General features: G+C 42.5%; 1 protein-coding gene across 2 annotated transcripts in view; it reads right to left on the bottom strand.

The window, feature by feature from the left end:
- Nucleotides 1–3,469: 3,469 nt before the first annotated feature.
- The window catches only part of EMC1 (ER membrane protein complex subunit 1), a 35,311-nt gene continuing 26,204 nt past the window's right edge, over nucleotides 3,470–12,576 (bottom strand). The window contains exons 18-23 of one of the 2 annotated variants that reach the window (XM_020973109.2): nucleotides 12,069–12,206; nucleotides 10,818–10,991; nucleotides 10,113–10,323; nucleotides 7,878–7,962; nucleotides 5,470–5,599; nucleotides 3,470–5,322 (exon numbers count right to left, since the gene is read on the bottom strand). In XM_020973109.2, the coding sequence (XP_020828768.1) occupies nucleotides 5,143–5,322; nucleotides 5,470–5,599; nucleotides 7,878–7,962; nucleotides 10,113–10,323; nucleotides 10,818–10,991; nucleotides 12,069–12,206 (918 nt within the window). In that variant the 3' untranslated portion in view covers nucleotides 3,470–5,142. Of the gene's footprint in view, nucleotides 5,323–5,469; nucleotides 5,600–7,236; nucleotides 7,439–7,877; nucleotides 7,963–10,112; nucleotides 10,324–10,817; nucleotides 10,992–12,068; nucleotides 12,207–12,576 lie in introns of those variants that run through there. The other variant, XM_078145647.1, reaches the window with a different exon arrangement.

The raw sequence follows: 12,576 nt of genomic DNA, 5'->3' as shown, positions 1-12,576 counted from the left end.
AAGGTCATCATTCTTCTTGACCTCCCTGCTGACTTTGACACTGTTGATCCCACTCTTTTCCTTAATACTCTCTTTTCTCTAGGTTTTTGGGATGGCTACTCTCTCCTGGTGACTGACTGGGTTCACCACAAATTTTATGTTGCATAACCTTGCCTGAACCCTCCCTGTCATGAGGCAATCTTTTTATACCTCCCTAATTAACTTTCTGTCCTACTAACCACTGCAGCTCTTCCAAACCTTTGTCCCTCCTCAAACCCCCCATGGTTTCCCTTCCCCCACCCCAGTTGAGAAACTTGCCTTATATTTTACTGAAAAAAATTGAAGCCATTCCCTGAGAACTTCCTTTTCTCCCCTCCTTCTAATCTCTCATAACCCAGATGCCTTCTGCTACCACTCTCTTTTTTACCTCTGTCTCACATGAAGTGGTCCCTCTCCCTGCCAAGGCTAACTTCTCCCACACATTGCCTCTCCTATCATCCTCACTTCCACTTATCTTCAATCTCTCCCTATCTTCCCTACTGCCTTCCAATATGTCCATGCCTCCTTCATCCTCAAAAAATGCTTACTTGATCCATCCATCCCTGCTAGGTGCTTCCACTTCATCCCCCCCCCCCACTGTTATTCAAGTGAAAGTGCTCTCTCCAAAGTTACCAATGATCTCTTAATTGCCAAATCTAATGACTTTTTCTCATTCCCTTCCTTGATTTCTCTACAGTCTTGGACACTGCTAATCTCATCTCCTTACAACTCTCTTCTAAGTTTTCAGGACATTGTTCTCTTCCAGTCCTCCTCTCTTACCATTCCTCAGTCTCCTTTGCTGGATCTGTCTGTGGGTGTCCTGAAGGGCTTTGTCCTGAGCTCTCTTCCTTTCTCCCTCTATACTGTTTCACTTCTTGATCTCATCAGCTCTTCTGTTGTTGTTCAGTTCTTTTCAGTCCTATCCAACTCCATGCCTACATAGTAGGAGCTTAATGTTTATTGACAGACTGAGCTTAGTGGCAGTGAGAACTCAAACCCTGCTCTTCTGGTTCCAAGGGTGGGTCTCCAACTGCACTGTAATGCACTACTCCAAGTTCATCTACACATTTCTGGAGAGATTCTGAAGACATCCCAGTCTTCCTACCACATCTTATTTATAGTTGACCTGGAGCACTAGATTCTAATAGTTTGTAAATATCCTGCAGGAGCACATCCAAGGACTGGGCAATGACTTCACTAGACTGATGGCCAGAGGGCTAAAAATACTCACTTTAAGTTTAGAAAAGCCCTGCTTTGGCCATCCTGCTACAGGAAACATAGAAAAAGGTCTCATTAGCCACTGCAAGACTTGAAAAGATTCAGTGCTATCTTTATTAGTTTCTTAAAAACATTTCCACTTAATTTTAAAGTACTTTCAAGGCAATTGTAAGAATAAATTATTAACAGGCTCAATTTGTGCCTCCAGCACCCAACAAAAGGTAGTTATGACCCAAATCTAAGCTAATAGATCTTAAGCTTGGTCAGGTTCTATCAAATTAGAAAGGTGCAGCAGCCATCTTGTAGAGGATGAATTATCTGAGGACTAAGCTAGCTCAGTTCCAGGGGGCTCGCTACCAGAAAGTTGATAAGCAGATGAAATTGTTTGGCCATAGAAATTCAAAAAATAATATCTGCTAAGGGACTAGTATCAGTGAAAACACAAAAGCCTTGCAGCAAATGAAGGGCCAAAGGAGGGGCAATTTGAGAGGCAGAGAAGTTCTTCAGATCATCACAACTTTACCTTGCTTTAATTACAGAAAGCAGGGCACAACATTTGACATCTTAGTCATAAGGTAGGTTTACTACAGCTTTAAAAAAAAACTATAAGTGCCATAAGATCATTTATGGGCATTATTCTATATTATTTTAGCAAATGAGATGAAGTCCTAACTTGTAAGTGGTGGCATGCATCATATTCTTATCAATCTTGACAGAAGCAACAAAAATGAAGGCTTGCCAGCATCTACCACATGTTATCTAAGACAGGACATTTACTTTCATATTAGCAAAGAAACACTTGGAAAAGATAGTCATCACCTTCCAAAACATGGCTATGAATAGATACTTAACAGTCTTTCACATGTATAGAGGGTCTTTTCCTCACAACAACCCTGTGGGGTGGGTGATACAAGTATCATTTCTCATTTTATAGGCGAGGTAATTGAGGCTCAGATAACTAACTTCTCTAGGGCCATACAGCTGAATAATGTGTCAGAATAGGTCTAACAACTCCATTGAGGTCATGCTGGCAGATGTCAGAAAACCTTTAAATGTGATATTATCATAAACAGAACAGATTGTCTACTAGCACTCTCAGACACCAAAAGGGCTCTAAGTAACCTAGAAGAGGACTTTCTAATTATGAAAAAATGCAAATCAAGGAAAATGTCCCAGAGGTAAATAATGATTTTTATAAGGAACCTAAGAAACACATAAATGTTAAATTTGTAAGGCCCAGATAATTTGAATTAATTCAAATGTATATATGAAAGAATTGCTAGAAAAATGGGGAATATTCAACTTCATACTGCAGGTGACATTTCCAAATTTGCTACTGTGGTGCGAATATTTTTCTCATTTTGTCATTTTAACATCAGAATTTGGCAATAAATGAATCTGAAGAAAAAAATTTGAGTTAAGTCTTCAGGTAAGGATAGAAACGAGCCACATAAATACATTATAAAGTGAGGGGAGAGCTCTTAGACTTGAAAGTGTGTCCCAAGCAGCCACTAGTCCATATTAGAGCATCAGAGAACTAGTCTTTAAATTGATGGCCTTGTGGTCAAATATAGTGGAGCTACCATTTTGGTAGATTGATGGAGAAATTGTAGATTTTTTAAAAGGCTCGTTATATCACATGGTCCAGCTCCAAGATAATTGTTTTTGGATACGAGTGCTTCAAGATGTTAAATCTATCATTGGAATTAGAGGATCTTATGTACCAATTTAAATATTACTAAATTCATTAGAAAAAGAACCTAAAGTCTGAATTCCTTGAGATGTCACCCAGGCCTAGTTTCCTCTCTTACTACTCCTCTAAAAAACACAAGGCAGCAGAAGAGTGAATTCTGCACATTTCTCACCCAGCTCACTTTGAACATAATGCACCTTAGATCAAGGAGGATAGACATTTATCTTGTTTTCCTTCCAAGTGTTAATCCTTGAAAATTAATTTTTGAAAATATTTTTTATTAAGAAAACAAAATGATCTGGTTAGATCTGCTTCTCTGACCACAAGATAAACATTCTATGCACAGAATCTGCCCCAGTGCTTCAAAACTTTTAAATTGACATCTTTTCTTACAAACATTACAGTTCAGTTAACAATGGTCTTCACTTCCTCAGAGGAAACCTGTTTTCTTCTGTTCTTTGCATTCTTGCGTTGATGAGGAAGACGTACTCATTTTATTAAAGGCACCTTCACTAACCAAAGAAAGACACATACCAGGGCTAGGCAAGAAATCACTTTTATTCAGACTTGTTCAGGGTACCATCACTTTCACCAAAGGGCTATATTAGCAAATTTGGCCTAAAGGTAAATTTACCCAAACTCACAGTAGTAGGAGGGCACAATTACTGGGACTCTTAGGCAGCAATGTCAACTGCCTGAGGACACAGGAGTCCAGGAAATTGGTCTGTTTCCCTAATGTGATAGTGCTTCCTTTTTTCCGAAGCCAGACAGATGGGAACAGCAAACAATGTTAAGATCTCTGGAAAAGGGGAATGACAAACTCAATCAATTATCTACTATCCCAAGTGCTGATTCAACTTATATCCAGGACTGAAAATAAATAATGGAATCTCTCCACATGCATCATTCCTCACCTAGGATAACAGGATTTAGGGTTGGAAGGGCCTTTAGAGATAATCTATCATCATCACCACCACCACCACCACCCCATTCCCCCAATTTGGTAGGTAAGGATACTGAGGCCCAGAGAGGGGAAAATAACTTGCCAAAGTTTAGGGGGCTAATAAGTAGCAGAGCCAAAATTCAAACCCAAGTCCTGAAATGTCAAATCCAAGTCGTTGTAATCCAGCTGACTAAAGCATCCTCCGGGTGAGATGAAGAAATGTGGGATAGCTTTAAAGGGGCAAGAATCCTTTCTTCTCTGAAGTGACAGGTACCAGACAATTCAGGGGGCTTCAAGAAGTGTCTCTTAGGATACAGTTCCAAAGAGCTGCTACATGCCTGGTATCTACTTGTATCTGATATTTCAAAAGAAATACCACAATAAATAAATTGGAAATTTGGTTAAGTAATAATTCATACTATGGATGTTTTCCCAATTTGGACTGCTAGGAAGGAAGACAAGAGACTAGGATGGTCCCATAAAGACAACATCTACAAGCTTCCACCCCTATGCACTTACAGTGCTAATGTTTTGTATTACAACTGAAGTTAAAATAGGTGAGTTCAACTTTTAGGGTGGGAAAAGTCAGGAGAGCTGGGGGTAGGGGAAGTGTCAAGCTGGTAACAATTTTTAAATGAATTTTATATAGTACTCTAAAGTTTACAAAGCACTTTCCATATATTATCTCATTTGAGCCTCACAACAACCCTGTGAGGTAGGTACTAGAGGTATTATTAGCAGCCTCATTTTACAGATAGGAAATTGAGGCTCAGAACATGTTAAGTGACTTGACCACAGTCACAAAGCTGGTAGAGGGTGGGTGTGAAATGACAAGTCCAGTGTTCTATCCATTATGCTGGCCAGGCTGACCCTCAAAAACTAGAAATTAATCCTTAGAGCATTCCTCCCCCAACCCCACTCACCACCCACCTACCCCAATCCCATGAGTAAAATCTGGAAGAAGGAAAAAAAAGTCCAAAGGGTTTTAAAGAGTTTGGAAACAATGGGGGTGAGGGAAATCCACAAAGGTTTTTCCAGACTTTCAGTACAGGTAGTAAGTCTCAAGTCCACTGTGAGATGCCAAGTCATGTTTCCTAGAGTTCATCACAGAAATCCACCTCCTCCTTGGATAGAACCCTGGCTAAGCTGAGCTTCCTAGGCATTTCCCAATATGCTTCCTTGCCAGTCTGTCAAATCACATTGGTGGATTCTGGCCTGGCCCATGACATCCCTTCTCAATGTTCTTTCTGAGGACACGATGTGCCTTTCTTTACCGCCAAGCACGATTCAGAAGCTTCACTTGGGCCAGTCTCTTTGTGATCATGGTGGCAAAGACCAAGCCAAAGAGGACACTGCTGATCAATACATAGTCATAGTCGTCTTTCAAGACATCAAACTGTTTAGATGGGTAGACGCGGGTCTGGTAAATGTCTAGCCCGTATGCCACAACCTGGAGAACCAAAGAGAACCCACACCAGTTAAGAACAGAAAAATCACTCCATGTTTACAGTCTTAGTAGGTCCCTGGCCCATGGGTCAGAATCAAAGCAATGAACAAACTGCCCCCAAAGCAGCCCTAAAAAAGGGGCTGTACTCACCAAACAGGTAGACTCCAGGCCAGAAGGAGCAGTATAGATGCCTCTCATTCTGGAGATGGTCTGATTGTAATTGATGAACCTCTCTGCATGGATCTGTACATCTGGAGAATATGGGATCAAATTCTCCTCTCTGCAAAGCATCAAAGTAAATTAGGATAACACTGAGAACCTCCACCCAATTCAAATAACTCTCCCAAGGCCATGGGATGGCCAAATCCTCCAGTCTTGGTCTAGTTTGCATTAAGCATTCAAGAGTAACCCCCAGCCTTGGTTTCTCCCCTGAAGTGCTAGTTCCACAAGTCTGAATACCTTCCAGATAGCTCTCCTTGGCCCCCACTGTTCTCCAAGCTCACTTAATCATTTTTCATCATAAAGTCTACACCCCCACCCCCACTTCTGTCAATGGCACCAAGATTCTACCAGTGAGTGTGTCAGCCAGGTTCAGAACTTCAGGCTCTTGTTTTTCATTAACCCTGATCTCCCCCATCCATTCAGTGACCAAATTCCTGTCAATACCACCCCTTTTTCTAAAAGCTCTTCCAACCACTTCCCCTCCTCTTCTACAGTGACTACACTAGCGGGCACACTCATTTCCACTTTTCTGAAGTACCAGAATAGCTTTCTCACTGGTCTCTTTACTCCAGATCTCTTTCCTTTCCACTCTAACCTCACAGCCACCAAAATAATCTCATTTATGTAAAAGTCTGACCAAGTGCCATCCTTTACTCAGAAACCTTCTTTGGCTGCCCTATTGCCCACAGGATAAAATTCCACCACCTTACCTGTTCTGGCACTTACAGCCTTCAGCAATTTGTGTGAATTGTACCTGTTCAGCCTTATTTCATGCTTCTCACTCAAAGTCCCCCTCCCCCCTTTTTAAAGCCCAACCAGCCAACCCTTTTGCCCTTCCTTCTCCCACCTCTGTACTTTTTTGCACAGACCATCCCCAAAACATGGCACATACTCCTTCTTCCTGTCTGTAAAATGAAAGCTTTTCTCTTTCTTCAGGAGCAGCTCAGGGGCCACCTCTTCCATGAAGCGTTATGCTCACCCCACTCCATTCCCAACTACAAAGAGTCATGGATTCAGAGCTGGAAGGGACCGCCAAGGCCAACTGGCCAACCCCCTGATTTTGTAGACGGGAAAAGAACCCGGGAAGTTAAGGGAGTTGCCCAAGGTCACACAAGCAGTAGTGGCAGAGGTAGGGCCCAAAACCAGAGCTCTGGCTCCAAATCCAGCAGTCTTTCCATGGCACTATGTTGACTCTCACTCCTCAGAATTTTCCCAGAGAACTTTATCTGAATCTCTCTTCTGCCATCATCACATTCTGCCTCCCCTATTAGGCCTGGTCCTCATCTTCAAGTCTACATTATCATGTCCCACCACTGCATCCACAGGACCTAGCACATACGGTTCATATTTCTATGGCACATACCTAAGATTTATTCCAAACTTTCCTCAAATAACCCTTTCAACTAGGCGGTACTTTCTTATTCCCACTTTACAGATAAAGAGACTGAGACTTGGAGAGTATTAGTGTGCCCAAGGTCACACAGCTAAACAGGTGAGCCAGAATGTCTCCCAATGCTAAATCTAACGTTCTTTCTATTGTACTGAGATGCCTCAGATAATAAGCAAGCTTTTAAAACATGTTTACTGATTGAGATGCATTAATTTCAAATGACAGGGACCTGAGGGAAATGAGCAGCCTGGGAAATAATATTCAGTTCTGCATGGGCAGAAAAATAAATAAAAATCAACAACAGCTGGCTGGAGGAATAATGTTTATATCATCTGAAGTGAAGAAAATATTACACAAGTCCCCCTGGGGTAGCCAGCATGATGAAACAAAAAGAATGCGCGATTTACAGAAGGAGAACCTACGCTTAAATCATGACTCCAATGCTTATGAGCTGTGTGTGAGATCTAGGACGAGTTAATTCATCTCTCAGGGTCATGGTTTGCTCATCTGTAACAGAGGAATAATAACACTTTCATTCCCTACCTCATAGGGCTTTCATTGAAAAATCAAGAGTTATAGAAACTACTACACCTAAAAGCCAACACCTGCCTCCTTCCCTTTTTTCTCTCTGAAATATTCCCCAGACTAATATTTTCCTCTGAAAATCACATCATAACCATTTTTTCTATATCTTGAATCCATTCTCCCTCCTTTTTTTAATCCTATAAACACCCTAGTTTTAGAATTTGCTGCTTCCCTTCAACCTGGACAAGCAGAATTTGGGATGAATGTGAAAAGATACCCCAGAAATGGCATGTAAGTGCAATTTTACAGCTGACCAATTCCATGACCATAGGTGACCTACCTATGTGTAAGGGACTTCTACTAAAGTCAGTGTTTGCAAGTCAGGGCTCACTAAGGGTCCCATGGGTTTTCCAGGTCTCACCTGCTTTGCTCTGTTGGGATCTCAGGACGTCGAGGATCTAGCAGGGCCTTCGGCAGAGACAGAATTGCTCCTGAGGGTAGCCCAACTGCAGAGAAAATATACAAATGAAATGAGTATTTTGATAGTTCTAGTATGGGTCCAGTTACAGAGTCTCCTAATGGGAATCTCTCATAGTTTGATGAAAATAGTTCAAGGAAGAAGAAATCCTAATAAACAGGGAGTAATGTTAACTGAAGAAAAAAAGTCCTGCTGAACAGAAAAGTCCAGAAAACATCTGAATCCCTTGTTGCCTTCTGCCCTTCCCCTCCCTGATCGCTGACCAGTTGGGAAAGATTTGTCCATTAACCACTAAGAGATAGAGACCCACCCCCACCAGCCAGATGACTCCACGTGTCCCTGCCTAGGTACAAATGAGTATGTACAAGTCAGTATAGGTACCAATGGCCATGGACAGTCCAAAACCTTTCATCTGCATCCATCTCATTAACAAGCCTTAGAAAGGGTGAGGATTTCAGCTGAAGAATTGTGATTAACATCACTCTCTTCTCATACATCCAGAATAAAGCATGTAATTCCTTTCCCTGGCCTTTCCCAAGGTCCCAAATTTAGTAAGCCAACCCAACTTAAACTATTTGGGCCCTAACCCTAGAATTACATAATCAGGGCTGGAAAAACCTCAGAAGGCACTGGGTGCAAATTAAACTGGGAAACAATAAGTCATTAGACTTCCACTTGAAGGTTAAGTGATGGGAAACTCACAACCTCCAAAGTGAACCCATCGTCCTTTCTGACAGCTCTGATTGTTAAAAAATTGTGATAAAGTAAAAATCTACCTTTCTGCAACTTCTCCCCCTTGAGGCCACTTCTGCCCCTGAGGCTAGGCAATACAAGTTGAATCTTTTGTCCCTGGGACAGCCCTTCAAAAACTTGAAGAAGTTATATCAAGTCTCTGGACTTTGGTTTGTGGTCACCCTATTTGCTGAGGTCAAAGGCCCTACTCATTTCTGTAGCCCACAAGGATGGGCTGAGCCAAGGTTGATTTCAGAGTCAATTCTGTGAACTGAGTGAAAACTTAGATTCGAGAGGCAAACTATTTCATTTTAAAGGAAAAGGAAAAGAGCTGACCAGTTTCTGTAGGTTACAAAGCTAGCCTAAGGTTCTTTCTCTGATGCAAGACAGCCTTCCCTAATAATTGCAATTAACATATATATGATGCTTTATAATTTACAAAGTAGTCCATCAGTTATGAACTGCTCTAACTACTTTGGAGAATAATTTGGAACTATGCCCATAGGGCTATAAAACTGGGTATGTCCTTTGACCCGGCAATACCACCACCAGGTCTGTAGCCAAAAGAGATAAAAGAAAAAGGGAAAAGATATGTGTACATAAATATTTATAGCAGCTCTTTTTGTGGTGGCAAAGAATTAGAAACTGAAAGGATGACCATCAATTGGGGAATGGCTGAACAAGTTATGGTATATGATTCTGATAGAATGCTAATGTGCTGTAAGAAATGATAAAAGGGACAATCTCAGAAAAACCTGGGAAGACTCATATGAGCTGATACAAAATGAAGTGACACTGTACAAAAGAACAGCAATACTGTGTGATGATCAACTGCGAATGACGTAACTAATCTGATCAAGACAACGATCTAAGACCATTCCAAAGGACTCATGATGAAAAATGCTATCTACCTCCAGAGAAAACACTGATGGAGTCTGAATGCAAGTTGAAGCATACTTTTTTCACTTACTTATTTTTCTTGGGTTGTTTTTGGCAACATAGCTAATATGGAAATATGTTTTACATGACTTCACATGTACAACTGATACATTGCTTGCCTTTTCAATGGGAGGGAGAGGGACTAGAGAGAAAGTGAGAATTCGAAATTCAAAATTTTTAAAAATGAATGTCAAAAGTAAAATTTTAAAAATAGTTTAAAAAACAAACAAACAAACAAACTCTACCTTCTCACTCGAGCCCAACCTATAAGGAGAATATGCAGGTGGTATTATCTCTTCTTTACAGATGTGAAAATTAAGAAAAGAATAAAACTGAAATTCCAATCCAGGCCCCCTGATTCCCAGCCTAGGAATCTATCCTTCATACCGCAGTGCCTTTCACTGCCTCCTCACTTGTGTGGTCTATACTGAACTCTGCAGGCAATGGATGTTCTGCTCTGACCTTTTGTTCATTCCCTTCCACTGGGGCCTCTCCCAAGACACTCACTGAGTAAGTGGCGACTGGTGATACCGCGTTCTGTGATGGTGGCCTCCATGGCACTGATGGATGAGGGGAAGATATACGATTGCTGGAGAACCTGGGGGAGCTGAGGGCGATCCAGGGAGCTGAAAGCCGTGGCATTGTACTGCTCTGTCCCTTCATACAGCTCCAGCACAGTGAACTCATTACGGCGAGCCTTGGTGTTCCAATACTGGTACTACAGGAGAAGGAGAAATGGTTTGTGATCTGAGGGGATGCCAGCCTGTTCCAAGGCTGCTGATTAACCCAACTGGTCAAGGAAGGTTGAAAAATATGGTGCCTTGCTAAAAACAGAGGTCAAGGAAGATAGGAAAAAAGTACAGCGCCCCCACTGCCCTGCCCTTTACACTATCTTTCCAAGTTTAAAGATGTAGAATGCTAGAAATCTAAGGGCTCCCAGCTAACCCAAGTCCCCTACTACGGCTAGGAAAAGGCTCTTCCCCCAGGTCTCTGGGGCACATGCTAAGAAAGAGTGTGATTTATAGGTAACCACGGAACAATGAGATAAGTGAATCACTGGGCTTTCAGAGGGAAAGAGAGACAGTGACTCATCTCTGAAGCCAAGGAGACCTGCCTCCCATTTCCACAACATCTGGTATCCAAGAGTCCCACCTCCAACCCCTAGACTAGCCACAGCGTGGAGAAATGCTCAGTGTGCCAGTCATTCCTTACCACCACCCAGTTCTCTGAATGTACAAGATGGACAGGTCCTCTGGCTTTCTTCTGTACTGAGGAATGGATGATGCGCCCCGTGACACCATCAATGAGGTAGATGCCAATAAAAGTGCGTTCATGGTGCAAGTCAGTGCTCTCTGTCACCACAGCCAGCAGATTGGGGTTCAAACTCTAGAGGAGAGAGTAGAATAGAAAAGGCTCATGTCAGATCATTATGGGAACAACTATCTTTATGACGAGGTAAGCTGAAGACCCTTCCCCATTCCTTTGCTATAAAAGGCAGATGGGGATGAGATGTCCTGGTTCAGAAACAGGTGCCACATCAATACCATACTAAGATAACGCTAACATTAAAACTATTGAAGATATTCATCACTTTTGATGATCAAAGACAGTACTTGAGTAGGACTCTGCAGTGCCACAATAAACATCAATGATCATAGACAGCAGATGGAAGCAAGATGACCACAGAAAATGGCTTTTGCTACAGTCCCTTGTTTTTTTTTTTTCTAGTGAGGCAGTTGGGGTTAAGTGACTTGCCCAGAGTCACACAGCTAGTGAGTGTTATGTATCTGAGGCCGGATTTGAACTCAGGTCCTCCTGACTTCAGGGCCAGTGCTCTATCCACTGCACCACCTAGCTGCCCCCCTTTTTTTTTTGAGAGGCAACTGGGGTTAAGTGACTTGCCCAGGGTCACACAGCTAGTAAGTGTCAAGTGTCTTGTCTGAGACTGGATTTGAACTCAGGTTCTGCTGACTCCAGAGCCAGTGCTCTATCCACTGTGCCACCTAGCTGCCCCAGTCCCTTGGTCTTAATCCTAGCACCTGGTGCTGGGCATCCTTGCTCCTCTCCAGTCTCGGGTTGTCTAGAAGCTGCCATCCAACTCAACGCTACCTTCAGTGCTCTCATCGGCTCCACTGAGGCAGATCACAATCCCTCTGCACTTAATAAAGAGTTGTGTAGACAAAAACATTAAGTCCCTTGGGGGCCCATTCTCTGATTCTAAGTGTCTCTGAACTTAGCTGGACAGCACAAGACCTTGCACAGACAGTAGTTACTTGTCATGGCTTATGCCCTGCCAGCACAGCCTTTGAGGGCTGACAGCCATCCCCCTATCCCCTAAGGAGGAATCAGAAGAGGACACAGCATGAGGGCCTTTGTCCTTCTCCCCTCACCACTAGTCAAAGCACCGGAGCACAAGCATGGAGATGAGCACAGGTCAAAGACCATCTGCCTCAAAAAGAGCACCTTATAGAGCACACTGCGATCGCCCATCACTCGGCCCTGCGAGTGCACATGCTCACTGGTCCGCTTGCCCTTCACCATCACTATTCTCTGTACCTCTGGAGGGATGGTCAGCTCCCAGTTCAGCTCTGTTGTCAAATCCTGAGGCAGAGAAAAGGGAAGGTTAGTTTTTCACTCGTAGAAGGTCCACAAGTAGAAATGGCGCCTCTCAGACACACAGTGCTGCCATTATGGGAGTCACCATGGCTTATGATGGTGAATCTTTGTGCTAGGAAAAGCACGAATCAATTCAAAGAATTCCCCAAATGAGAGAAAAGCCTCACTGAATCATCATTATTAGTAATAATAGCAAAATAATAATAATAATAATGATAGCACATTTATATAATGCTTTAAAGTTTGCTTCTGACATAAGTCTTATCACCCCCATTTTATAGATGGGGCAACTGAGGCTCTGAGAGACTGGCTGCCTTACTAAAAATCCCCCAGCTTGTAAGAGCTTGATACAAGA

The sequence above is a fragment of the Phascolarctos cinereus genome, unplaced genomic scaffold (assembly GCF_003287225.1).
Source record: "Phascolarctos cinereus isolate Bilbo 61053 unplaced genomic scaffold, phaCin_HiC Scaffold_726;HRSCAF=1367, whole genome shotgun sequence".
Lineage (NCBI taxonomy): Eukaryota > Metazoa > Chordata > Mammalia > Diprotodontia > Phascolarctidae > Phascolarctos > Phascolarctos cinereus.
This window is presented reverse-complemented; position numbering and strand designations above follow the sequence as displayed.